This window comes from Bos taurus, chromosome 21 (assembly GCF_002263795.3).
Source record: "Bos taurus isolate L1 Dominette 01449 registration number 42190680 breed Hereford chromosome 21, ARS-UCD2.0, whole genome shotgun sequence".
NCBI classification, from domain to species: Eukaryota; Metazoa; Chordata; class Mammalia; order Artiodactyla; family Bovidae; genus Bos; species Bos taurus.
In genome coordinates, this window is record NC_037348.1 from 68,164,149 (window position 1) to 68,191,273 (window position 27,125).

Here is a 27,125-nt window from a genome sequence, read left to right on the forward strand (position 1 = left end):
CTCAGCAGAAGAACGCTGCTCCCAGCTAACCGAGCCCTCCCCTGTGGACCCTCCAGTCTCTCCAGGGCCCACAGGAGCCGGTTTGGCAGCGTCTGGGCAAGAAGCTAGGTGACATCATCCGGCCAGTTTATGGTCCAGGTTTCTCAGAAATCACACTTGGTTACACATTAACCACCTGGCCCTGGAGGGGGTGGGGAGCCTCAAAGGAGTCCCTGGCCTTTCATCCACAGGATACGGCCCTGCTCGGCAGGCACAGAGTGGGCCTGGTGGAGGAGGGCCAGGCCCCAAGCAGGGGCTGGGACTTCCTCCTAATGCCCTGTCCCTGAGCTCCACAGAACCCAAAGGGGAAGTTGGTTGGGGTCAGAAAAGGGGCAGGGGCTGCCTTGCGGCCACAGAGTTTGGTGGGGCAGGAGGCTGGGCAGGCCAGGGGAGAGGAGACCTTGGCTCAGAGATCAGAGTAGAACGGCCCTCCCCAGGGGCGTCATCGGCCTCCTGCTCTCCAGGGCCCTGTTCCTGCCTGCTCTCATCTTTCTTCCAATCTGCCTTTGGTTTTCTGAAGCTGAGTTTCCTGGCTTTAAATCCCAATCCCACTTTGGCCACATTAGCTGTGTAATTTTAGGCAAATTACTTGACTTTCCTGAGTTTGTAAAATGGTCCTTCTCTCACAGGATTGTGGGGAAGATTCAAAGTGATGACACTTAACTGGGCTTACACAGCATCAGTTTTTTTTGTTTTTTTTTTTGGGTGGGGGGAGCAATATATGAACTCTGTCCTAGGCAAAGTACCCACCTGACCTGGCTAATCAGTTGGTGCTTGAGGACTCAGGCTGAGGGCTGAGCAGACTCACAAAAGACGGACAGCCCTGGGAAGGCTGCCTGGAGGAGGGGGCAATGGAGAAGCTGGCCAACCAGTCCCCCACAGAAAGGCGATGGGAAGTTGGGACCACAGGAAACCACTGCCGAGTCACCGAGTCCTAATTTAGGCTCTTAGTGTGCACTCAGCCTCTGAGTAGCTGAGAGGCTGGGGAAGAGGAACCCCCAAGAAGTGGAAAGTTGCTGTCTACCAGGAGAGCAATTAAGGGATGATTCAGGCGGGTGCAAAGTCATCTGCAACAAAGGCTGGCGAGCTGTAGATGGGAGTTGGGTTGTCCGAGAGGAGGAGGCAAGGCTGTGATGTAGCCACACGGGCAGCTGGTGGCCAGAGCACTGGCCCCACAGAGAATGGGAGGTCACTAAAGGCCCTCACCTTTCTCTCCTGGGGTTCCAAGACCCAGGCCCACTCAGGGAAGGGTCATGGAAGGGCTAAGGCTAGGCACCTGGGTCTCCATCATGGATTCTGCGGTCCGCAGACACCCTCACTAGCCCCGGCCCCAGAGGAGGGAAGAGTTCAGCGCCCCACAAGTTGGCAGGGCTCTGGGAAGGGACTGGTTCCGCAGGGCCTGGCCACTCCCAGATGTCCAGGATGGAGCAGCCTGGGCCTGGGAAGCGTGGCCAAGGGTCATGCTAGCTGGCTCTGAGTTGGGGCTCAGGCCCCAGCCTGGCTGGGTGGACTGGGGTCTCCATCAAATAAGGCCTGGCCCACGGGGACATGCACACTGGAGGAAGACGGTCCCTGCCCCCGTGCCCCTCCCCCGCACACACTCCGCCCAGAGCCTGGCTCTGATTCAGCCCCGCTGAGACACAACAGGGCTGCAGCTTCCCTGTTTCTGCCGGGCCCTCCATCTGGCCCTCCCCCGCTCAGGCCGCTCTTCCTGTCCTCACTGACCCGGCCCCAAGAGGAGCCCCAGTGCTCAGCGCACCCTGGGTTCCAGGAGGGGACGCAGGGCTCCCTCCGTCCTGGAAGCGGCTTCCGCACTCCGGAGAACGTGCCCGTTTCAGGAGCGCCCAGGCCTGGGTCTAAGGCCGCTCCTGGCCACCGTCCCCTGCTGCTCAGGCTGCCTTCCGCCAAAGCTTTGTGGGACCACCCGTTCCTCTGCAGCTCAATTTTCTGGAGTTTCACCAGTCACGCCCGCGCCCACAGAGGAGACCGCGGTAGCTTGGGGGCGGGCTACCCGGACTCTCGGTGGTCTTGGGCGCGAGCAGACGGCACCCGGACAAGCCGATCGAGAGCGCGCCCCGGACGCGGGGACGGGCGTCGCGCGCTCCCGAGACCCCGCCCCCTCTCCCGGGAAGCCCCGCGCGCGCTGGGGGCGGGGCTCTGTGACGTCATCAGCGGGCGCCGCACCCTAGCCGGAGGCGGAAGTGCTGCCGCGGCGACGCGAAGCCACGTGCGGCGCCTCCAGGAGTCGGAGGCCGACGAGCGTCGCCGGTGAGGCTCGGCGGGGCTACAGTGGCAGAGCGCGGGTAGTGTGGGGGGCGTCTCCCCGGCAGGCCCTGCACGTCCCGGCACCCCCCCCATGGCCGCGCCCAGCCTTGTTGCCGGCCTGGCCTGAGCCGCCGTCCCCGGCCTCTACGCAGGCCAGGCCGATGTTGCTGTTTATTGCCTGCTGCACGGCCCCAGCCTCCGCTTGGGGACCCGTGCATTTGCATCGCCCCGTCACCCGTCTGCCCAGGAGCCCGCCACGGGGGAAGGTGAAGAGGGGGTTTTCTGCCTGGCCTGGAGGTGACCTCGCGGGCCCCCCCTGCGTGGTTCCTCTCTTGTCTCACAGCTAGAGAACGGGAGCCAAGCTCCCAGAGAAGGATGCCGAGGGAGAGGGTCAGGCCCTTACTTTGTGGGAATCCTGGGACCCGGCCTCAGTCTCTCCGTCTGAGGTTTGGGCTGATGGCTCTCCTCTTAGGACCAGACCAGGAAGGGCTTTCTCCCTGGATGCCAGGCGCACAGTCCCACCTCCTGGCCCCTTACACGTTCATGCCCACACACCTCCCAGGTCCCCGGCACCTGTGGGACCAGCAGCACCATGAGCTTCGTGGCCTACGAGGAGCTGATCAAAGAGGGTGACACAGCCATCCTGTCCCTGGGCCATGGCGCGATGGTGGCCGTGCGCGTGCAGCCGGGGGCCCAGACCCAAACCCGGCACGGCGTGCTGCGGCACTCAGTAGACCTCATCGGCCGCCCCTTCGGCTCCAAGGTGACCTGCGGACGAGGCGGCTGGGTGTATGTGCTGCACCCCACGCCGGAGCTCTGGACACTGAACCTGCCGCACCGCACCCAGATCCTCTACTCCACCGACATCGCCCTGCTCACCATGATGCTGGAGCTTCGGCCTGGCTCCGTGGTCTGTGAATCCGGTGAGTTCCGCAGGCTGTCTCTGTTGATGAAGGCGGAGGTTAGACCCAGTGTCCAGGCAGCCTCAGCCTGCCCTTCCCAGGCAGAGGCACAGTTACTCACCATCTGTCTCTACAGGGTCTTTCTGGGGGGGCTCACTGCAGCGAGGTGGGGGGACAAACACAGGGAAGCTGGTTAGGAGACTGGTGCTGTCCTCTGGTGAGACTTGATGGGATCTGACCGAGGACAGCCTGCAGGAGGAACAGGCGCCCAGGGGGAAGCCTGCCTGTCTGAGGTGGGGAGGGGGTGGTGAGCGCTGCCTGGCGCTGACCAAGGTGCTGACAGAAGGGCAGGGGTGCCTGGCCTAGGAGTCCCTCACTGCCGCGAATGGGAGCTGAGGCCCAGGGCTGAGAATCGCCTCTTTCTGGAGGGAGGCCAGGGCTGCTCCAGGGTGCTCACTGTGGGGGAAGAGCCTGCCCTGTGCTCCTCCCAGGCCATCGCCTTCATCACTGAGGCCAGGCCTGGGGCGCAGATGAAAGTACCCGAAAGCCAGATATTCCCAGACTCTGCATGTGTGCATGCACACATGCGTGCGTGCACACACACACGTACTGGGGACCGAAGCTTGCAGCCTGGCCAAGAGAAGGTGTGCCTGGATTTCCAGAATGTTCTGCACACCCCGGGCCCCTGTGCTCCAGGCTCATGAAGAGTTCCTAGCAGCACTGCTGCCAGCTTTTGGAGGCTTCAGGCCGTCTCCTCCATCTTTGGGCCTCGGTTTCTCCATGCGGACAATGGGATGGTTGCTTTTGCCTAGCTGATCACTTTGAAATGGAGAGAGTCAGATGCAGAATCTGAACAGTGAGTAGGTTCAGAGAGTGGGTTAGGGGCTGGGCAGGGGCTGGCTGCTCAGCACCAGGGGAGCTGGGGGTGGACAGGATTCAGGGCCAGTTCATCCCCTGGTGCCTCCCACACCCACCCCTGGCCACAAGGCATCCACGGCCAGGACCTGGCTCCACTCAGCTGAAAAGCGCGGTCAGTGAGCGGGCTTCTGGGCTCCTCTGAGGTGCCAGCTCCCCTTCTGGGAACCGTGGTAGAGCTGCGACAAGTCAGGCTGGGTTTCTGCTTCTCGAAGGGGACAGACAGTGGGCTCAGCATGACTGTCTCAGTATTACTGTGGACTGCACATTTGAGGGTGACTGAGAGGAGTCCCTCCGGCTGGGTGGTCATGGAGGACCTGATGGGGAGCCGTGAATAGCCACAGGGGAGGGTCACCCTGAGGGAGAGCCTCGCAGAGACCCTGCATGGGGGACTGTCGAGGAGGCCAGGATGGCAGGAGCAGGAATGAGGTCAGGGAGGAAGTGCATGCCTCCGGGGGTCACAATGAGTCCGACTTGGCCATGGAGCAGAGGCCTGGTCTGACGGAGGCTGCAGAGAACCACCGGCGGCTGTGGAGGCAGGCCTGAGGGCAGGGCTCGGGGGCTGTAACGGAGGCGGCGGGGGGGGGTGGCCCAGGTGGGCGCTGCGGGCAGCTGGGGAGAAGCACCTCCTAGAGAGATGGGGGAGGAGGTACCAGTGGGGGCGGGGGCGGCTCCATGGCGTCTGGCTGGGCAGTCACCGCCCTGGTCACTGGCTACAGAGGCTTGGCAGGGAGTTGCCTGGGCCTGGATCACTCCAGCTCTGCACTCGTAAATGCCGGGCTCTGTTTGCAGTCACAGGGGAGGTGGTCAGTGTGTAGTGGACACAGAGTATCTCCATCAAGCTTGGCACCTGGAGCCATGAGGGCTGGGGAGGTCGTGGGGGTGACCAGGGACTAGGGGGCCCCCCCCCCGGCACTGCAGGACAAGATAGCAAGCAGAGGGGTAGCCTGAGGCTGGAGGAAAACAGGGATGATGACATGGGTGCACGTTGGTCACTGTGTCACGGTGCCATGCGCTCACGCAAGGTGAGGGCAGAGCTGCACCGTGTGGCGGCAGCAGACTGGGGGCAGGAAGGTGGACGGACCTGCATCCCTTGGGCCCGGCCACATGGGGCGAGGCCAGCCTCCGCTCTGCACAGACCCTGCAGGGCCCTGGGGCAGTCTGGCCCCTCTCAGGACCCCTGTTGGAGCCCCCGGTCGGGGCAGCAGGGTTTGCTCCAGAGCTGGGGTGGGCAGGGCTGCCCCCTCCCCCAGCAGGACCTGCACCAGATCAATAGGCAGCTCCCCCACCCCCACCTGGGACAGTCCCTGTGTCCCAGGACCCCACAGGGAGCTCCAGACTGGTGCCTGCTGATAACCCGGGCTGGGCTGACCTCGTGGGCCCTGGTGGGTCTCCCCAGGGTGAGGGTGCGCTCGTTTCCCACCTGACTCCTGCCCCACCCGGCCAGGCACTGGCAGCGGCTCCGTGTCCCATGCCATCATCCGCACCATCGCGCCCACGGGCCACCTGCACACGGTGGAGTTCCACCAGCAGCGGGCGGAGAGGGCGCGGGAGGAGTTCCAGGAGCACCGTGTGGGCCGCTGGGTGACCGTGCTGAACCAGGACGTGTGCCGCAGCGGCTTTGGCGTGAGCCACGTGGCGGACGCCGTCTTCCTGGACATCCCCTCGCCTTGGGAGGCTGTGGGGCATGCCTGGGATGCCCTCAAGGTCGAAGGTGAGCCGGGCTTCTGGGAACGAAAGGGTCAGGGTGGGTCAGAGTGGCCCAGAGAGGTTGGAGGGTGGTTGGAGAAGTCAGGACTGGGGAATGTGGGGCTCAGCTGGGCCCCTGCCCCTTGGCTTGGCCCACTTCCACCCCAAGGTGGGTGATATCTGAGGTCTCTGGGGAATGTCCTCGCAGCCCTGCCTGAGTGAGAGGCAGGGCATGCCAGAAGTCAGAGGTCAGCCCCTGACCCCAGCCAGTCCCTGCAGAGTCTCCCCTCCCCACCAGCCGCAAGCCGGGCGAATGCACCCCTTTTAGGGAAGATGTTGGGTGCAGAGGCGGGGAGGTCGGCTCTGAGCCAGGAGGCGCTGGCGAGGCCTTGGGTTTTTCCCTTTTCTGGAGAAGTTGCTGGCTCTGGCAGCCAGGCCCCCCTGCCTCCTCCCTGCTGAGCAGAGCAGCGGGAGGGGGAAGCCTGGAACCCACGGGGATGGCCCGCCCCTCTGAACGCCGATGCTTGGCCAGTGGGTCCCAGTGGGTCCCCTGCCCGCTGGCCTTGGACTCCCGTGTCCCCGGTCTGTGCCAGGGTGGCCAGGGAGCACCAGCTCCCTTGCCCCCGCCCCTTCGGCTTGGCCCCCGACGCCCGCAGATCCCTCCTGCCCCGGGGACCCCAGCGGGCCCAGGCCCTGGTCCCGTAAGGCCAGAGCTGGGTGCACGGCCTGGGCTGAGAGCAGGCGGTCCCTGGCCCGGGAGCCCTGTGTGTTTTGTCCTGTCCCCTCCGCCCCACTGAGCCCCGCTCTCTGCATCTGCTTGTTCTGGCCCAGAGGCTCCAGACTCCCTCGTGGTCTGGCGGTTCTCCAGGGCTCTCCTGCCTGCGTGAGCCCGGCGCCGGCTCAGTTCAGCCCCCGGGGATCGGCCCTGTCCGGTGGGGCCGCTTCGACTGTGCACACAGGGGCTGGGCTCCCCGAGGTGACCCTGTGCCCTCCAGCTTGACCTCAACTCTGGCTCCGAGCCCAGGCCTCCCTGGCGGGGCTGAGATGACCAGGCCTCGGGGACCTTTGAGGGCTGTCCCCGGGCACCTCCCCTCCCCAACCTCTCCCCTCCCCCAGCCTGGCTTCCCCGCCCCTGCCCTGCAGGGGGGATCTGGGAGGGGCCTGGGCCCGTGCCCGTCTGGGGGCGGTGGCAGGCAGGAAGGGGCTCCCGCCCCCGCCCGTCATCCCTGAGCCTAGGGCTGGCTCCGGAGGCGCCTCCAGTTGCAGAAGCCTCTAATTTTCTTTGACAGCAGCCCCCGCCCCAGGCCGCTCCTTGTGGCTGGAGCTGTTCTGGGCTCAGCGCTCCAGCAGCTGCCGTGCGGAGACTCCACCCTGGCCCCAGCCCTCGGCCGCCAGTGGGGGTCGGGGTGGCTGTGCCCGCTGGCGGCCCAGGGGGTGAGGTGGTGGACTTGGTGCAGGCGGCCCCTTCCTCGTGGGCCCTGCCAGCTCCTCCGCTCTGAGGCCTCAGCTCCTCGTGGCCGGAGGGCTTGGCCGTCCTCGGAGCCCAGAGCCGGGGTCTGGGCGTCCACGCCTCGCACACCGGGGTGTCTCCCAGCACCCACTCCTGAAGGGGCCAGGCTGCATTGCCTCTGCGCTGTGGTCCCGGCCACAGAGCCCTGGGCAGAGGGACGCCGGCGGCGGGGGGCTGGGCTCTGGGGTGGCCGGGGGCGGGGCTTGGCGCCCGCCCTCTGACCCGGCCTCTTGCTTCCCACCCCCACCCCCACGCAGGTGGGCGCTTCTGCTCCTTCTCACCCTGCATTGAGCAGGTGCAGCGCACATGCCAGGCGCTGGCAGCCTGCGGCTTCTCGGAGCTGAGCACCCTGGAGGTGCTGCCGCAGGTCTACAATGTGCGCACCGTCAGCCTGCCCGTGCCCGACCTGGGGGCCCGCCCCGGCCCCGACGCCGCCCCCTTCCGCAGCGGCACGCCCATGAAGGAGACCGTGGGTCACACCGGCTACCTGACCTTCGCCACCAAGACTCCGGGCTAGGGAGCCGCGCCCGGGAGCCCCAGGGGCTGGGAGGCGAGCCTCGGCCTGAGACTGCCTTGTATGGTCAGCGGCCGCCTGCCAGGGCTGGTGTTTAGAAATGGACCTGCAGCGGGGAGGCTGGGGCGAGGGTGCCTCCCCGGACGGCTGGCGGGGTGATGGGTGGGGGGCTGCCGCCGTGTGCAGCGTCATGGCCCTGGCAGGGAGCGCTCCTGCCTGCGGCCCCCCGGGGTCAGTGTGCCCGCCCTGCCGGCTCGTGGCCTCGCAGTCTTCACTTCCACGGGCTCCTCCGGGTGGGCACATGGCCCCAAACAGGGAGGGTGGAGGAGGAGGCCCGGGACGGTGGCCTTGGGCCCAGGACCCCCACCGCCCAGCTGCCAGCAGAGAGGTGGCTTCAGGCCCGACACCCCCACTGGGCGCTGCACCGGCCGTGTGCCCAGGTTCCCTCCTGGCAGGCCCCATCCGCCACCTGGCTTCTCCACCCAGGAAGCGCCTCCTCCGAGGCCCCGGCCCTGCCAAAGCCTCAGGTGCGGATCACGTGGCGGAGAGCAGAGCCGGGCGTGGGCCTGCCTCCTGGCGGCTGGCGGCGCTAGAGCTGGTCTGTGTGCCTGCCCGGAGGGGACCCGGGGTCCTGGACTGAGCTCCGCGCCGCGCCGCACCGCCTCGCCCGGCCTCCGGTTCCGTGTGGCCTCCCCCAGCACCCTGTTTCACAAAGGGCTGGGGTGCCTGCTCTGGTCTCAGCCCGCCCGCAGGAGCCTCAGTGACCCCTTGTTGGCACGAGAGCAGCTGGTCTGGGGCTGCTGCCCAACCACCCCCGGCGGAGAAATAAACGCTGTTGCCCCCACGCAATGACTGGTCCCCTGGTGCCTCGAGCCTGGTCCTCCGCTCCCTGCAGCACCACCCAGCTGGACCTCACCACATGGCCACCCGGCCCCTGCTTCTTCCTCTCCCAGGGCCACTGCCACGGGGCTGTGGACTCCAGGACAATGGCCTGGGACATGGTGGACAAAGGGGCCAGTGTGAAGCCACCCCCACCCGGCTGCAGAGAGGGCTGCTTGTTCCTGGAGTGGGGGTGGGAGAGGGGAGAGAGCTCCAGCTGTGTGTGTGTGTGTGTGTGTGTGTGTGTGTGTGTATGTGTGTATTTCCGTCCATGTCTGGCTTGCGGGGGTGTGTGCATCCGTCCATGCATGTCCGGCTGGGCCCGACCTTCCAGGCCTGCTGTTCTGGCCCCAGCCCACCTCCCAGGTTTTGGGGGTCCTTGGGGTTGTGCCAAATGAGGTGAACCTCCAAGAGGACCAGTCTCCTGTTTCATCACAGGGCAGGGTGGCGGGGGGTGGACACCCTGTCTCCTAGGAAGACCTGTGTCCCCTGTGAGACCCTAGGGTCCCCTGAACGCCTTGCTCTGCTCCAGGGGTCATGTCTGCCTTCAAGGACCTGTGCTGACCTCTGACGACAAGTCTAATGTGGGGACAGGAAGGGCCTGGGCTCTCCTTGGCCTTTGGGAAAGGCCCATGTGGTGTATGTGTCGGGGGCAGGCCCTGTGCTGCCTCGGGGGAGGTTCTGGGGCCTGCGCCAGGGTCCCCATGAGCCGGAAGGGAGGCCAGCCCAGGACGGATGACGGGCGTAGGGCCACCAGGTTCGGGGTCAGGATTCCTGGCCTCCTGTCCGCGTATGTGGTTATACTTGGCACAGAGCTGCTCTTTTACGGATGGATGGTCCTCCAGCCCCTCGACTGGGCCCACACACGAGCCCCCAGAGCTCCACCAGACCTCGATCCCATCCCAGGGGCTTTAGCCTGGAGCCCCACCTGGCCCTGAGCCAGCAGTGAGCTCCCGCGCACCCTTCAAAGCCCCTCAAGCGTCCTGGTGCCTCTCACCCCTGCCCCCAGGTAGTCTCCCACTCAACGCTTCGCTGCGCCCCAGCACCCCAGCTAGCGATCCCCTGCAGACAGATGGCCAGAAGCCAGGCGGTTCCCTTAAATCCTTCAAATGGGGAGTGTGCCACCCAGGGCCCCTGGTGAGCGAGTGACCGATGAGCAGGTCACTTGGTCACCCCCTCGAGGCAGCAGCCTGGGGCTGGTCACAGGACAAGGATTCACCGGGAAAGTCCCGTCCAGCCCCAGACACGCACCCCTGGCCTTCAGTTTTTCCTCGGGAAGTCCTGCACCCACGTGGCCCCGGCCCGAAGGGTGAGACGCATCCCCCCGCTCCTGGGCCCAAGCCCCCGAGACAGCTGGCCTGGCTGTGAGACTCACCTGCCCGAGGGCCCCAGGTTGGGATCAGAGCCCACTTCTGTGGGGGCTGCCTCCAGCCAGCTCCCCTGGAAGACCCCAGGCCCTGCCCCTCAGCCCCAGGGTGAGCTGCCCCGGTCCCCCGAGCCCCCCTCACTCCATCACCTATCAGAGGGGCTCATGCTCTATGCCCAACCTGGGGCGGTGCGGGTAGGGACCCTGGAGGCAGTACTGGCCTCGTAGGGTGTGGTCAGGGTGGGGGTGGGCTTCCCATCCCTGCCCCGCTCCCCATCCCCTTCTCTCTGCCTCCGTGGCCTCTGTTCTCCCAGGAATGTATGGCTTTCGGGCGTCTAGCCTGTGTGGGAGACAGGTGGGCTGTTTGGGATCCTGGCCCGGGATTGGAGCTGGGGATGGTGCGGCTCCTACCCCATCCCAGCCCAATGCGTGGGGGGAGAAACAGGCCTGTGTTGCAGAGGTGAGACTGAGATCCGGCCCATCCCGTCCACCCGGGACCTCCCACATCTGACGCACTGCCCCCCTATGTGGTTGTTGGGTGTGACCACAGAAGCCAAAGAAGAGAGATGGCTGTTGTAATCCTAGAAGGCTCCTTGGAAGAGGTGACAGTCCTGCATGTGGAAGAGCAGACGGGACTTAGAGGCAGGTGAACAGGTGGCCTCCCCAGGCAGGACATCTTCCCATGACCCGGGAGAGTGAGTGGAAAGCGCCAGGAACAGCTGCTTTGGAGCAAAGTTGGATCAGAAGGCAGCCTCTGGCTGCAAACTGCCAGCCACGTTTGCAAGGCTTCTGAGCCCACGCAGATTGCAGGACCAGTGCTCTGCTCTGCCCAAGGGCTGCCGGGCTCCCGTGCCAGCCAGGGTGGTGGTGGTGGGGGTGCCCCTTCCTTCCAGTGGTGCCTCAGGTGAGAGGGTCTCGGGTCGGGGGGTTGGCCCTGCCAGAGGTCTTGGCTCCCAGTGCCCCCAAGAGGGAGCAAGCAAGACCAGTCCTCACGGCAACTTTCATCAGCCTCGGACGCCCTCACCCAGCAAACAGGCTGAGCACCCTGGGGCGCTGAGCACCCGGGCCTCCAGGGCAGCCTGTCCTGTCCTCAAGGGCTCAGGGGAACCAGGCACAGACAGTGCAGGCGAGAAGTGCCTGCTCTCAGCAAAGCAAGCAATGGGGGCAGGGAGGAACAAGAAGGCCTTGCCAGGATGTGGCCTCCGCAGTCACAGGGGAACAAGGACTTTGGATGGGGCCCTGCAGGCCTCCTGTCCCCAGCAGGGATGGCCAGACCCCACGCTGCCCTCCCGAGGATGCGCTTAAGGGCTCAGGCTTCCAGAATCACATCCCCCCTCCCTCCTGCCTGCCTAGGGGGTGCAGGGGAGGGATGGCTGCCAGGAGATGAAGCATCACATGGATGTGTGGACAGTCTGTGTCCAGTGTCTCGCTGATGGTCAGCACCCGTGGGAGCCACCACTGCCTCCAGGAAGACCTGTGATCTTGCTTTTGCCAAGGCCAGAATCTGAGGACGGCTTCTGAATCCGTCTGGGACGTGGCCTCCGCACTTCGTAGCATCGAATAGCTTTTTGCACCTTCAGGGACACTTGCATGTTTATCAGAAGACTTGACACTGAGACTCCTCTGGAAAATCCGGGTCATCCAGTCCCTGTGCCTATAGCTAGTCGTGTAACTAAACCAGAAACAGGCTGTTGGACCACGCACGGGCAGGCAGCACAGCTGACCCGCGCCCCCCCAGGTTCAGAAGTAGGTGTATTAGTTAGCTGTCCCGACAAACATGCTGCATAACAAATAATCACCGCCCCCCACCCCACCCCCGCTCCCAAAAAAGCATTCGGGCTTAAAGCCGCAGCCAGCTGCTCTGGGCCTGTGGCTTGGCGGCACTCGGCCGACCAGACCCGGCTCTTCCCCGTGTGGGGCCCGAGCTTATGTAAACTGCCCCTCCCCTTCCTCCTGGGGCCGGCTCCTCGCGGCCAGCGGCCCAGGCGCGGTAGGGGCGAGCCCGGTCATGCAGGCGCTTTTCAAGCCTTTGGTCACATGGTCTAACCTCGGGTCCCAGTGGAAGGAGACCCTGTGATTTTAGGGGAGGAGCTGCAGGGCCGGGGCCGGGGGGCACGCGGGGCCTCGCCCTCCCCCCGTGTGTGCGCACGTGTGCGTGTGTGTGCCTCCGGCCGGCCTCGGGACGAGGGCATTTCAAAGTCAGGCTGCCTGGGAAGCGGCAGCGCCGGTGGGAGGGAAGCAGTCGCTCCCACCAGGCTGAGAATAGCGCGGAATTGGGTCACGCTCCCGGGAGCTCGGCACAGCCTCCAGCCCCGGACGATAATCAGCTTTCTACCCGACAGCTGTCCCTTCAAAGAGCAGGGCAGGCCGGCTGCTGGCATGTGTTTAGAAGCCGAGGGGGTCGAGACAGACGGAGTGGGGAGCGTCCGCTGACCTGCCCCCGCTTCCTTTGCCGTCCCGCCTGGCTGGCCGCCTCCCTCCTTCCTGCTCGCCCCGCTGCTCCCCGACTCCTCAGGGCTCGGGCACTCCAGGGGCATGCCACGCCCCAGAGGGTGCCCCCCACAGCCTCCCGCCCGGACTCCTTGCAGGATGAAGGTGTCGGTGGGCAGCGGGAGGCCCCACCCCTCCGAGAACGCAGGAGGCTCAGGTCTCTCCAGGCCCTGAGGCCTGGACGTGGCCCCGGGGCACCCACAGTCCCACCAAGCCGCGTGTGCCCACCCCTCACCTGGCACCGGCAGGCCTCAGGCCCCGCCCTCCGCTCCCTCCCTGGGCGGAGCCCCTCCCTCCCGCACAGCCAGGTGTGGGCGCGTCTCTCTGTGTCTGCACACAGCGTGCCTCTCGGGGGAGGCGACAGGCTCGCGTGGCCTCGCCTTTGGCCGGATCCAAAGCTCCGCCCGCCCTCCACGTCCTGTCTTGGTCGGTCCTCCCCAGGACGAATCCTGCCCCACTGCCCTCCCTACCCCTGGGAGGCAGAAGTGTCCTCCCATCGCCTGGCCTTTGGTTCTATCTCTGCTGGCCACCAGCCCTGCCGACTGCTGAAGCGTCCAGACGTGACCCTGCTGGAGAGGCGGAGGTTGTGGGGCTGCTGCTGGGTGGGGGGCAGCCTCAGACCGCCCTCGCCTGCTGCCCTGCACAGGGCTGAGTCCTGCTCCCCCCACACTCTTCCCCCCAGGGACACTGAGTTGTCCCCGGGATGCAGTCTGTGGGCAGCTGCCCCTGCGTGTCTAGTGGGGTGGGCACAGGACTCGATAAGAATCTCAAGCTTGGCCTCAATCCCAAGCCTTGATAAGAATCTCAAGGTGTGTTCTGAACAGATGCCCCAGGTGGTTCCTTGAGAAACACTAGTCTAGCAAATCTTGTTCCCTCTGCTTCAGCCACTAGGAAGCTCAGGGCCGAGTCTGCGGTCCATCTGGCAGATGTGGAGAGAACTTCACCTCTTTCATCTTATTTCCCACCCAGCTTTTCCTGATGTCCCCCTCTCTTCCTCCCACAGTAGCCTTGACAGGACTGAGGAGGATGATGACGCAGGTTCTCCGAGCCCATGTTCCCTTTGGCTCCTGGGTGCCCTGCCACCAAGTGGCACATTAAAATGCCAAACCCCTCCTTGTAGCCATTCGGTAAGTCCCTCTGGCCCGCACGCAGTTACTTCAGTCGTGTCTGACTCTTTGTGACCCCATGGACTGTAGCCACAGGCTCTTCTATCTGTGGGATTTCCCAGGCCAGAATCCTGGAGTGGGTTGCCATTTCCTCCTCCAGGCGATCTTCCCAACCCAGGGATCAAGCCTGTGTCTCCTGCATCTCCTGCATTGCAGGCAGATTCTTTTACCACTGAGCCATTGGGGAAGCCCCAGGTACCCCTGACCGAGATAGATATAGATATGATCCCCTGGAGGAGGACACGGCAACCCACTCCAGTATTCTTGCCTAGCAAATCCCAGGGACGGAGGAGCCTGGCCGTCCATCGGGTCACAGAGAGACGTGACTGGGCGGCTAACACTCCAACTATACATGTATCGTATCTTTCTGCTGTGGACGTTTTCGCCACTGTTCTTGGTTCTTTAATCGTTACAAAGGCACCAGGCAGTCATCACGTTTCAGGTGACAGATCCTGAATGTTGGCTGCGGGTGTGTTCAGGAAATGTTGGAGCTGCTACGGAGCGGGGTGGGGCCTGGATCAGCTGCCTCTGCGTCACCTGGGAACTCGGGGAAGTGCAGATTCCCAGGCCCACACCTGACCACCTGCACCTGGAGCTGGGGGCGGGTGGGGCGGAGGGCCCAGTGACCCCCAGCAGAGGAACTGGGACCTCTCACACTGCTCTTTTCTTTCTTAAACAAAACCTTGACATTCATCAAACTTTGACGTGGTCACAACTCGGGGAGCTTCCAGGGCCATCCACCTGGCTCTTTCCAAGGCCGTGCTGTTGTCAGCGAGAGGTTAATTTTGTCTCCTTTGGTTGGAATGTTTGTACACAGGCCCCAGGCCCCTCTGGGATCATCGTGTCTCCCAGCGGCTTCATCACACTAGGCCCCTGAGATCCCGGAGTGAGAGCAGCAGGGACCTCTTTTGGTTCTGATTTGAACAAACCAAATGTTTTATTTTACAAAATAAGACAGCTGGAACATTGGAAACCCGAGTGGATGTCTCGAGGGTTTGGGAACGACTTTTAGGCGTGCTACTGATACTGTGAAATGACAGGGTGGCTGCAATCTGCCTCAAAATAACCTAGGTGGGGGAGGGGGGAGCTGAAATCCAGGTCCCCCGAGACCTGGCAGCCTCTGGGATTCTCTCTGCTTCTGCATTTCTTTTATATTTTCCATAGTAAAACGTTTGTTTTTGGCTTTTTTTTTTTTTAAGAAGCAGTGCTCCAGGCAACCATTAAGAGGCCAGCAAGGTCAATGCCCAGGGTCACCAGACTCCTCCTAAGTCAAAGGTAGTGGCATGTCCCGGGCGTCGCCAGCGCTGGGGCAGGGAGCCATGGGTCACGCGCTGTTTGCCACGAGAGACACACGGGCTGGTGCCGGCCGGGCACACAGTGAGCCACGCACTCTGCTCCTCCCAGCGCGGGTCCAGTGGCCGCTGACCCGGGAGCCCACTTGCAGATGGGGAGGGTGGACCTCAGGAGCCAGCCCCCTGCCTCGGAGGGCAGGACGGGCAGGGCTGCAGGGACCCCTCACTGCCCCCTCCGAGCTCCGAGGCGGCCCCTGTCCTGGCCCGTCTGACTCCAGACACCCGCCCTGTTCCTCCTGCCAGACCTTCCCGCCGCCCTGGCCCCCTGGTCCCCTGCTGCCACCAAGGCCTGACCTCATCCCTGGCCCCCAGAAAGTAGCTGAGGCCTGCACCCTCTTGCAGTGAGATCTGCATGCAAGGACAGCCCAGCTGGGGGAGTCCTGGGCCCACACACGCACCCCCGGGCCCCCGCCCCTCCCTGGTCTGTCTCCTCCACGCCTGCCCCCGATGCCACTTGTCTGTCCTGTTCCTGTCACTGCATTTGCTGAGAAGGTGAATCTGGGGGGTGAGGGGGGCGGGGGGAGGGCATGAACCAGGGGATGAGGCATCACGGGCACCCACAGGGCCAGCAGCGGGCCAATGGCTGCCCAGGACCCAGGATACGCCGATGGGAAGGCTCAGGGCCACTGGACACGCTTGGTGAGCACGGCCTGGGCCCGCGGGGGCGAGTGCCTGGCTGAGGAATGCGGGTGGCTGGCCCTGGGGTGGAGGCGCAGGGCCCTCCGAGGCCTGTTGCTAAGCTACAGGCACAATGAACATTCCGGGCCCAGGGTGACGGACGGGCCGGAGACCTTCCTGGGTGAGAGGAGAGGGGACCCAGGCTGTCCCACCCCCGCTCCCCTGGCCCCCAGGACACCTGAGACAGCCAGGGCTGAGCTGGGCACCCAGTGGGAGGCTGGTGGGCCCGGGCTCCCGCGGCTCAAGCTGCCCCAGCCTCCTGGCCGGCCGCCCCCGCTGGGCCTCGGCCTCGCAGACCAGGCTTCCTTGATGGTCCTTCCAGGTCCAAGCACAGGGCTCTCACCGGGTTACAAGCAGGGCTTAGAGGCCTCAGTAGGACCCTATCCTCTGCCCCAACCCGTCCCCAGCCTGGAGGCTTGGCACCCCACCTGGCCACGGCCGGCTCTGCCAACGGCCACGCCTGGCAGGGCCCCAGACCCCCAGTGGCTGGCCCCGGCATCCAGCGCGCAGCTTTTGTCTGGGACAAGACAAGGGGCCATGTTGGCTCCCTTCCGGCTCTGCTTCCTCCCTCCGTGGAGAGACTGCTAAGGAGCTCTGGGCCGGCCGCCACCAGCTGGCGCCTGGGGCAGGGGCTGGCAGCCCCCGCCCCGCCAACAGTCCCTGAGCTCCTGGTCCAGCCCAGCCCTCACCCTCACAGCTCTGCCTCCACCTGGGCAGCCGAGACCCCCGTGTCCCCCCGCGGCCCCCAGAGATGGGTGTCCAGGACCCCGCCTAGCCTGCCTTCTCCCTCTCGGTGGTGCCCGGGCTCTGCTTGAACTGGGCGGTCCTCGTGGGCCCGGAGGCAGCAGCTCCAAGTCCACAGGACCGGCGCTGGCCCTGCCCTTTCTCAGCTTTTGTCCCTCTTCTCTGCTGAGCCCCCCAGCCCCCCCGCCAGGTCTCTGCCCGAGGAGGTGCCCAGTGCTGTCTGGAGGGGGGCCCTCACTGTGGACGGTTGGCAGGAGCGTGGGGGTTTCTCTAGTCCCACCGCCCCTGGCGGCTGGGCAGTTTTGGACAAAGGCCTGCAAGCCCCTCACCCCAGCTCACATATGTACACACACATGCACACACGCACACACACGCAGAGATGAGTGCACAGGTGCACATGCCAGGAGTCATGGGATCCGGGGAGGTAACGGATTCAGAGCCCCCCCCCGCCGACGCCTGCCAGTCCTGGGGACCCAGACAGACAGCTGGACCCCCACCCCACCGGGCCGAGACCCCCCCTGCCGGCTGCTGCCCAGCAAAGTATCCGCATGTGTCTGCACCTCAGCAGGTGCTGTCCCTGATCAGGAGCAAGGCGGTGGGGGCGCGGGGGGAGGGAGAGGCTGCTCCTGTCCCCTCCCCGCCCACCCCACCCCACACTTCCCAGAGACCAGCCTGGGGCCTCCAAGGCCGAGCAGGGGCCCCTCGGGGTCTCTTCTCGGCTGAGAGTTGAACACAAAGAGGCAGCTGCCAGAGGGGCGGGTTGGGGGGCAGTGGCCTTTGTGAGCACAGCCCCTCCTGGTGACCTCACCGCCGGCCAGAGAAGGGCCCTTTCTTCCCAAAGGCAGCCGGCCGTTGGGAATCTGCCTGGGGACAAAGCTGCCGCCCTGCGGGGGGCCAGCGAGTAGGGGAGCACGGGGGCCTCGTGGAATAAATTAGGGGGGGCAAGGGTGGGGAGGGGAGGGCAGCTGTAGCTGGCGCCTGGACTAGGACACGCACGCCCTCGTGTGCAGACAAACCCCCCCACACACACACGGGAGGGCGACCTGCCCCTTCAGGGCCTCACTCATTCATTCCCCTCTGCACCTTCATTCATTCCCAGCTGGGCACTGGCCCTGGGACGCAGGAGGGCATCTGGTGGATGAAGGAGTGAGTGGACAGGTGGGGTGGGGCTCCCAGTCTGCAGGGGGAATTGGGACAGCGGGTCACAGTGCCCCTGGGCTCTGGAGCTGGGCAGGGATCTGCCGCCCTGAAGTGGGCGCCTGTGCCTGTGGGGAAGCTGAGGCCCGCCCGGAGAGGGCCCAGGCCTGAGGCCACGGAGCAGGCGCCCGCAGGCTCCGCACGCAGGGGAGGGCCGGAGAGCACCTGGTTTTCAATGCGAAGACACACCTGGTGGGTGTCAGGTGACAGCCACCTTCTGTGGGGCCAAGGGCTTCCTGTCCCCAGGGCCCCCCACTCCAGAACCCCCTCCCTCTTCAGGGCACCTCCTGTGCCCCAGAGATGATGCCTACATGAGGCCCTGCTGGGTGGGTTAGCCCGAGAAGGCCAGTGGTGTGGGCCACACAGACGTCACAGGCATGCCCCATGGATGCCCCAGATCTCCTCTGCGGCTTGCTGAGTCTCCCTGAGCACTGGAGACACTTGTCTGCAGCCCCGAGGCTCTGAGTGCACCAGGCGGAGGCAACCAGGGGGATGGCCCTGAATGTCTGGCTGGTCCAGGAGGCAGGCCCAGGAGGCCTGGTACTGTCAGCAGGGCTGATGTCCAGCCCTAGGGCTCTCCTTCAAAGAGTGACAGCCCTTCACACATCACACCTGCTGTGCGCAGAATCTGGCCCCTGCGTCCTGTCCGCACCGAGGCCAGAGGCCACAAGGGGGTCTGAGCAGGCAGAGGCACAAGCTCAGGACTCCATCCCCAGGGCTCCTGGCTGCCCCTCCCATCCAGACCCTGTCCTGACTTGGGGGCCTTGGCCCCAGTTGTTTGGTTGGGGTCAGAGAACTTCAGGGCTTGCGGTCACTCCAGCAGCACAGAGAGCTCAGAAATTTCTGGGCTGGAAACTTCCAAAGCCCTTTTGCAACCACTGGGGCCCAGCCCCAGGAGATGGGAGGAGCCTTAGGGGGCTGAGCACCATCGGGTGCAGGACAGTTCTGTCCTATCACCCTGCCTGTGGATGAGCAGGCATGGGACTTCCAGGGCACTGAGCCCCCAAAGGCCGGGGCGCATCCTGGGAGCCGTGCACCCCTCCCTGGGGCGGGCGCTAGCGGGCGGGGGCGGGGTGTAAGTAGGCCAGCGCTCCCTGCCGTGTTGCTATGGCGCCGCCATTGCTGCTGTGCAGGCTTCCTCCCAGGCCCTGTTCCCAGGACACCTCGAGCTGGCTGCCAGGCGTCTCTCCCCAGCCCGGCCCGGCCCCACTCAGGGGCGGTTCCCAGTCTCGGAGCCCTCCTCTACCCCAGGCCCCTCGAACACTCGCAGGCTTCTGGGGGTTCTGTGGTGGACTGTTTCACACACAGCACTCATGTTCACACACACACATGCACGCACAGCACACACGAATACGCAAGTCACATGTATGCACGCACATAGCACTCACATGCACACGCAGAGCACACACATGCATGTGCACACAGCACTCACGTGAATGCACACAGTGCACACACGGTACACACATGTACACACATGCACACGCAGCACACATGCGCGCACACCACACAAGCACAGAGCACACACATGCACACACAGCACACATACAGCACACACGCATGAACACACAGCACCACACACCTGTTCATAGGCTCACAGCACACACATGCGGGCACACGAGGCGCTCTGCCTGACCCCAGCAGGAGTGAGGGAGGCAGGCTGCAGTGCAGAGCTTCGGCTCCAAGATGCCCCTGGATCCTGAGGGGCTCCAATGCCCAGGGCTGGACCCCAGGGGCCTTGGCAAGGGGCTGCCTCACAGCCTCAAGGCCGGAGGCCCTGCTGAAGGCGGGAGGGGAGGAGTTCTTCGGGCCTGAAGGGCAGACTGAGCGGGACCACAGCGGTTCACTTGGGGCTGCCCCGGGTCCCTGGGGGCTCCAACACCGTGGGCTTCTGCCACGCCCGCCCTGGCCTCAACCCCAAGGTGAAGTGGCACTCACTACCCGCTTCACAGACAGTGGCCCGTGGAGGCCTGTGGGCAGCTGCCTCGGCGGGGCCTCTGGCGGTGTCCGGGGCCTCAGGGAGCTCACAGAGGCCCTGCATCCCTGGGCGGCCCAGCCTGACATCAGCTGACGTCAAAGCCTCAGTGAGGGAGCTGACCCCGGGGCCCCTAAGGCCTGCCGGCCAGGACCCCGGCAAGGGGAGGCGGGAGGGCGGGTCCCCTGGGGCAGTGCCGGGCAGGAGGGGCTGCCAGACTCCCAGGCCCCCTTTCAGGGTCACAGCCGGGCTCACAGAGCCCCCGCCCATGTCCGACGGCAGGCCTGGCCCGGGGTCCCCACTTCCCCCGTCTGTGGGTGTGCTGGCTCCTCCCCCATGGGGGGCTGCATCCTTCCGAGGTACCTCCTGCGGTGCTCCCCTCCCCCTGGAGCACCTCCATCCTGGGGGTGAGCTCTGCGCCCGTTAGAATCCCGAGGGCCAGGGAAAGGCCTGAGCTCTTGGCAGTGGCAGGCTTCCGTGTAAAGGCCTGAGGGCCCAGGAGGCTGAGGCTTGTTCGTGGGGGTCTTACCTCTGAGCCCTCGTGGCCTCCCCAGTCCACGAAGCCTCTTTGGGTCACTCAAGACCCCCTCTCCCCGCACGGTTCACTTGGGGCCACCCTGGGCCCCACGGGGCTCCAGCAGTGCGGCTTCTGTGGAGGGGCGGCAAGAGGGGCCCGGGACGGGGCGCTGGAAGGGCAGGTGGGCCTGGGGCAGGCTGAGCGGGTCTTAGGGCCCCCACCCCATGCTTCCTTGGGCAGGAGCCTGCTGGAGCGGTGGCAGAGGGAGGGGGTTTCATGGAGGGGCGGGTGGTGAGCTCGAGGTGGGATCGAGCGTCCCAGGTCCTCAGGGGGAAGGGCAAGGCGGGAGCTGCCCGTCAGCACAGGGGCAGTGGAGAGGGCTTTGCTCCTGGTGCTGAGGTGGCAATGTCACCAAGACCTGCCCTGGGCACAGGTCAGTGCCACCCTGAGGCCAGGCTGGGGGCCAGGAGTTAAGGAACCCCTGTGCCCTGGGCCACCACCAGAGCCCGGGGCAGGGTGGGTGAGGCAGCTGGAGCAGGTGCCTCTGCTCCCACACCCGCAGGCAGCACGGGGCGAGAGGCCTGCCTCCCAGGGTGCAGGACCTTGGCCTGGCGCACTGTCGCCCGAGCTGCTATGGTTGCTGTGGACACAGCCCGGGGAGGCCTGCAGCCGGGAGTGGGGCCCATAGCAGAACAGGCCTCCTTGGGCGCCAGGAACACGGGGGGACACCCGGGCATGGTGAGGACCAGCCTCCCCTCCCCAGTGCCCAGAGCAGCCTCTCCAGACCCCAAGGGCCCAGGCCCCCAGCCTGCGCTCGCCCACCTGCTGCTGGTCTTCCAGCTCCTGGGCCCTCCTGCCCTAGACCTCAAAATACAAGAGCCCCAGCGGGGACCAGAGAACAGACGGGGATCACCCGGCTTGGGGTGGGGGTGGCTGTCTGTCCGTGGCCAGAGCATCTGGGAGCCCTGAGGGCCAGCACACCAGGCAGGGGTGGTACTTGCCGGAAGTGGCGTTTGGCTTGGGCTTGAAGGTTGTCCTCAACTGCCCAGGAGGGAGGACCAGCTTGCATGGAGATAGATGCAGGCAGAGGGCGAGGCTGCCCTGCCTGCCAGGCCTCCCGGCTCCACCTGACGGCATGGTGCCACGTGAGCCGTGGGTCGGGGGACTGACCCCGGCTGGGGATGGTCCCGCTGAGTACTCAGCTCTGAGGGGCAGGTCAGAGGAACGTGCGAGAGGCCCCGGCCTCCGCAAGGATTCGGCAGAGCGCAAGGTCGCAGTGAGACAGGTCATGGAACCCGCAGGAGCAGCACGGCCAGCTTGCGGGCAGAAGCCGCAGCCACGCGGCGCCGCGGCCATCTGTCCAGCATCCCGAGGGCAGGTGGGCCCGGCGGGGCCCTGGCCCGATAGCTGCGCGGCCGGCTACTCCCCCGACCCAGCCCGAGCGGGTCCAGGGCTTCGCGATCCCGGGCCGCGGGCGCCGCGTGGCGGCCGCACAGAGAACAACAAGCGGACGCGGCGCGGAGCTGGGGCGCGCCAGGCTCGGGAGGCCGCGCTCCAAGGGCCGGCCGCGCGGCAGCAGGTGCCCCGAGGTGCGGGCCCGGCTCTGTGGGGACCCCGGCCGTGGGGCGGGTCGTTCTAGGTCATCCCTTTCCACCTGCCCCGGAAGGCGCCCCGCAGTGGGGCTCACACAGGCGTCCAGGGGTTCATCTGGGGGGACCCACAGCCCCAACACCCAGGGGCAGACAGCTGGCCCACACTGGCCCAAGCACACTCTGGCCCCTAAACAGCCGTCCAGGGCAAAAGTCCCCGGGCTGCGGGCTGGGCCTGGCGGGTCTCCCACTCCAGAGGCACCGGGTCCCAGTGGCGCCTGAAGGTGGCTCTCTGTTGTGGGGTGGGGGGGGAACTCTGGTCTAGGATGGAGTTGGGCCCCTCCAGGTGCCCTTAGCTCCCTAAGCCAGCGAGGCCCCGAGGGTCCAGTCTGTGGCCTCCCCCGCTGCGCCTCTGGGCCCGGGCACTAGCTGTCGGTTGGCCGGCAGCCTCTTCCCCAGACCCACCGCGCTGGCCCGCTTCCAGGACCACCCCTAGCACACCTGAGGTCGGGGGTGAGGGCTAGATGCCTTTTTCTGGAAAGATGTAACCTGGGCCTCGCAGAGAAGACAAGGCCCCTGAGCACGGCCTGCGCATGAGGAGGCTGCAGACAGCGCCGACAAGACCTCAGGCCCAGGAGCCAGAAACCGGGTTTTCGCTACCCTAGGACAGGGCTGGCTTCTGGGCCTGTTAGATTCTTTTTTTTTTTGGCCACACTGTGCACCTTGGGGGATCTTAGTTCCCGGACGAGGGACCCAGTGCAGGCTCTCAGCCCTGACTGCACGGAGTTCGAACCACAGGACCACCAGGCAATTCCCTCTTTGCACCTTTAATACCAGCCCACTTGGTTACTCAGCTTGACCCAGGGGTCCCTGCACTGCTTATGTGATGCTGTCCCCTTGAGGAGACCCTCCTGCTGTTAGGCCAGGACCCTGGGAGCCCCAGCCCCTGGCGCCACCTTCACCACCCCTGTGAACCCTCCCCTGGCTCCCTCACTCTGCCTGCTTCTCTAGCTGCCCCTTCCTGCGGCCCCTGCCCTGGCTCACTGCTCCCAGTATCCTCCCCCGGCTCCCTCACTCTGCCTGCTTCTCTAGCTGCCCCTTCCTGCGGGCCCCTGCCCTGGCTCACTGCTCCCAGTTCACCCCTTCTTTGCCACTGGGGCGAGCATTCAACAAAGCTCCTAGTCTTCAGAGACTCGAATCCTCCCGTGGCTCACCAGCCCCACCCCCGCCCAGCCCCCTGCTCCCAGCTGAGGTTTTCCCAGGCCTCCCGTTATGCCCGGCTCCAGACTCGGGGCCCCTGCACCGATGCTGCCTCGAGGTCCCCCACTCTGGGAGTCTCAGTGTGAAGGGTGGACCCCCAGCGCAGGGGCCCAGGGCATAAGCACACCCTCCCTACCGGGGCCCCTCACATGGGGGCTGCCGTGTGCCTTTGGCGTCTCACCCAGCTGGGCGGGTGCTCAGAGGCAAGACTGTTACATGCCAACCTGGCCGGCCTTCCTGCCATGCCAGCGTTGGTGGCAAGGTGGGCATGAGGCAATTTCCTGCCAGTGATACCAGGGTTTCAGCTGCAGGCGCAGGAGACCAAGGGTTTTGGAATCCTGATGAGCAAAAAAGGGTCGTTGATTTGATTTGGTTTGTGGCCACACCATGCAGCTTGCAGGATCTTAGTTCCCTGACCAGGGGTTGAACCGGGCCCTTGATAGTGAAAGTGCCAGATCCTAACGACTGGACCGCCAGGGAATTCCCGATTTTAAACAGTTCATGAAGCAATGTAAAGATCTGAGACTTTCCATTTTCTTTATCAGCAAGTGTTTTGGGGGACGTGTATATGTGCCAGGAGCCAAGGACACTTTCTAAAGAGGAGTGCATCCAAAGGAGACCGGAGCGCCTCCCCCTGCCAGGGCCCGAGGCAGCAAGAAGGACGGAGAGACGGCTCTGCTGGGGAGGGCGCCGCCTGGCCGGGGACTGACTGGCAGTGGGCCCTGGTGGGGGGCAGGTACCTGGCCATGCCCACTGGATGGGCAGGAGGCCGCAGAACCCACAGATGGCCCGCCCTGGCACCCTTCCCTCCGTGTCCTGAGTCCCCTGGAGGACGAGGTGGCACGCTCACATGGGCGTGAGGACCAGTAAGCTGGAGGCTACGGGGAAAAGGCACAGGAGTTTGAAGGATTATTATACAGAAGCAGCCTTCTGCTGTGACCCAGGAGTGAAGACAGGGTGTGGCGTTGTTTCTCAAACAGGGAGTCGTGGGACCCGAGGTCTCAGAAGGTCTGTGACTCCCCGGGGGGATGTGCACAAGTTGCTGGGTCCTGACCCTCAGTGCCCCCGGCCCCTTGCTGTCCAGCTGGCCCTTGTGGATGACATCAGAGCCTGGGGTGCGCCCCTCCGGCTGGGCCCTGTGCTTGCATGGGCTGCGGGCTGCCCTCCCGGTTCACCGTGAGGCCTTGGGCAAGTGAAATACATTTAGTACCAAAACTCGCCTCAAGGGTTCCCAGAGTTTAACACGCATGTCAGCTCTTTCTCACAGGGCCCGGCAGATGGAAAGGTTCATTCAGTGATGGCTTGAAGGATGCAATGATAGCAGAGGCCCCGGCAGACACACTGACAGCCGGGTCTCCCCCCACACCTGCACCTGCTCCCCACGGGCCCACAGCTGGTGCTTCTGCACCCAGAAGCCAGAGCCCGGCTCGGCTGTGCTGAGTCCCTCGGCCCCTGTGCAACACCGCCGCCCAGCCTGCTCTGGGGTCTCCGCTGTCTCGCTCCTGACCAGCCTCGGGGGTCCCTGAACCCTGAACCTCAGCCTCCCTGGCCTCTGGCGCCCACGTTCTCTCTCAATGCACCTGCCCAGTTCCGACATCCAGGTGTTTCTGCCTGAGACAGAGGCGGGACGGCTGTCACCGAGTTCCCCACCACCTCCGCATCTGGTTGAGACAGCGTGCTCAGTCGCTCTCTTGTGTCTGGCCCTTTGCCCTTTGCCACCCCATGGACTGTAGCCCAGAGGCTCCTCTGTCCACAGGATTTTTCAGAAAGGCATAGTGGAGTGGGTTGCCATTTCCTCCTTCAGGGGATCTTCCTGACCCAGGGATTGAACCCATCTCCCATGTCTCTGGCACTGCAGGCGGAGTCTTTACCCGCTGAGCCAACAGGAAGCCCACAGGGCCGAGTGCATGTTTCTCACATGTTGGTAACCCATGCCTGATGGGAAGAGCACAGCTTGGTGGGTGGCAGGGGACTGAAGATGTCAAATCTCCCCCAAGTGTCTCTTCTGAACCTCTATGACTCGTTTGTCCCGGCCCTGGCCTTGCACAGGTCACACGTCCGTGGGGCAGGACTGGACGCACGGCTTCTCCGCTTGAATCACTGGAAGGAACATGAAGACAGAGGAGGGCTTGCAGGGAGAGGCCAAACCAGCTGCTGCCCCCGTGTAATGAGCAAGGGCGACAGGTTCTCGGGGAGGCAAAGCTGGGAGGTGGACGAGGGGGCAACCACCTGAGCGTTTTGGAAACGCTGGAAGGACTCCCTGGTCAAAAGTGCCGCTGCCCAGCTGGCTGGGCTGGTGGAGCAGGAGACACTTACATGGTCAAAAGTAGGTCTCCATTAATGAGTTTCCACAGCACACTAACTCAAACCTTTTCTCCGGGGAGCCATTCTTTCCAGAATGCTCCCAGAGCTTTCCCTCTTACATGTTGGGGCAGCTGCCGTGCGCAGCGGCCAGACGGCACCCTCCCCAGGAAAGCAGGGCTGAGGCCACGGCTGCTCTGGTTCTCTGGCCCTCACACCTCCTGGGTTGTTTGAACGGGAACGGTTACCCTTTACCCACCCCCTCAACCCTGGTCTGGGCTCAGGGCAGCTGCCTCCGTGTGTCACTGCCCCCAGCTCGAGTGAAGGCGCCGCCGACCCCTGCCCGGCCCAGGACACACCCAAGTCAGACAGGACCCGAAGGTGAGAGCATGGGAACAGAACTCACACCTCAGACTCAGCCTTTCTCCACTGCAAAGGTAAGCTAAGAGATTGTTTGTTTATTTCATCAATAATTAAGGGTATACTAGTATGTATATCTCAAAATAATACTTAGTTATTTCAGACATGGTATTACAATGGTCACATGGTTGATGGAGGGGGATGGGAACCACACACTGGAATGACACCTGTATTACACATTGACCTCAATGGCAAATATTTCTCCAATGATTCTCAAGAAAAATACTATGAGTTAAAAGCTAAAGAGCTTTGTTTAGAAAAACCTGTATGTACAGGATAAACTTAAGAGCCTCAAAAAAACATTAAAAACTGGCCAAGTAAAATAAATGACAAAAATACTGGTTAAACCTTTCAAATATACTAAATCACGTCAAATATCAATATATTATACCAAGGCAATTCAGCAAAATAGAGCACTAAATTGTATTTAGTAGACACATTGGTTACATTTATCCTCGTGACTACTTCATCACAGGCTGATCAGTCCACCTGGAGGAAGAATGACCTGAAAGCCATGCTGAGGGGAAGGTAAAGAAAGCAAACATTGCCAGCCGTTTTTTTTGCATGAACACGTATGATACAGTTTAATGCAGACCCAAGGCCAAACACTTTGAGGGGGCAGGTAGTAGGTTTTACTTCTAGTACAGATTCTCTTCACGTAAGATCATAAGATACAATGCAGTGAGCCCAACTTAAATTACATGCAGCAGCCCGTGGTCACACGACACCTCCCAACAAGGGACAAGGAAAGCTAAACCCAGGGGTGCGAGGGCTCATTGAGGGAAGAGGGCCATCAGGTACGAGGAGCTAGAGCAGACTGAAGTCAGGAAACGTCACTCCTCAGCAGTCACTCAAGGCTGATCTGATTATCTCAGGGACCAAAATAATCCACGTGAGAAATCCGAGATGACTGGACGGCTCAGTATCCTGTACTCACCCCGACGCTCAGAGCTGAGCCATCCGACCCGTCTCTGCGAGCCACGGGAAACTGCTGGAGATGAACGCGAGGGGAAGATGGACTTCCAGATAATGGTGGGCACTCAAAGCAAGTGCTGACAGTGAACTTTCAAATCTGAAGTTAACGTGGGCAGGAGGCCTGGTGCAGGATGTGGGTACGTCTGAAGTGAGGTTACTGCTTGATCACCCACTGATATAGCTCAAACCGTGCTTGAATTTAACAACTCTTCAAGATTTCATTTGGTTGGAATGAGCTACCAATAAGGGGCACCGAGAGCCCACTGGATGTGCAGACGGGAGGTTCATCACCCAAAGACCTCCAACCGCCCTTTGACCCCACTATCCTATGAATCTAGGATATTTCTAGCAGGAAGGACACGTCAAGGCTTTTCATTATTGGGCA

General features: G+C 63.8%; 2 protein-coding genes across 3 annotated transcripts; both read left to right on the top strand.

The window, feature by feature from the left end:
• The first annotated feature begins 2,226 nt into the window (after positions 1–2,226).
• Positions 2,227–8,683, top strand: TRMT61A (tRNA methyltransferase 61A). 2 transcript variants are annotated; one of them, XM_005222179.5, is made up of 4 exons: positions 2,227–2,570; positions 2,867–3,227; positions 5,569–5,835; positions 7,578–8,683. In XM_005222179.5, exons 1-4 carry the CDS (start codon positions 2,466–2,468, stop codon positions 7,835–7,837), a joined length of 993 nt encoding a protein of 330 aa, XP_005222236.1. In that variant the 5' UTR covers positions 2,227–2,465; the 3' UTR covers positions 7,838–8,683.
• LOC112443178 (uncharacterized) lies at positions 8,683–27,061 on the top strand. The gene is made up of 7 exons (XM_059879235.1): positions 8,683–8,853; positions 9,370–9,457; positions 9,723–9,850; positions 9,978–10,274; positions 12,074–25,208; positions 25,661–25,782; positions 26,241–27,061. Exons 1-5 carry the CDS (start codon positions 8,683–8,685, stop codon positions 13,412–13,414), a joined length of 2,025 nt encoding a protein of 674 aa, XP_059735218.1. The 3' UTR covers positions 13,415–25,208; positions 25,661–25,782; positions 26,241–27,061.
• Positions 27,062–27,125: the final 64 nt, after the last annotated feature.

Coding starts and splice junctions, on each gene's coding strand:
- TRMT61A (XM_005222179.5), top strand. CDS start 2,466: ATGTTGCTGTTTATTGCCTGCTGCACGGCCCCAGCCTCCGCTTGGGGA. Junction 2,571..2,866: donor GGAGCCCGCCACGGGGGAAG/GTGAAGAGGGGG, acceptor CACACCTCCCAG/GTCCCCGGCACCTGTGGGAC. Junction 5,836..7,577: donor GGATGCCCTCAAGGTCGAAG/GTGAGCCGGGCT, acceptor ACCCCCACGCAG/GTGGGCGCTTCTGCTCCTTC.
- LOC112443178 (XM_059879235.1), top strand. CDS start 8,683: ATGACTGGTCCCCTGGTGCCTCGAGCCTGGTCCTCCGCTCCCTGCAGC. Junction 8,854..9,369: donor TGGTGGACAAAGGGGCCAGT/GTGAAGCCACCC, acceptor TGTCGGGGGCAG/GCCCTGTGCTGCCTCGGGGG. Junction 9,851..9,977: donor TGTGCCACCCAGGGCCCCTG/GTGAGCGAGTGA, acceptor CCTGGCCTTCAG/TTTTTCCTCGGGAAGTCCTG.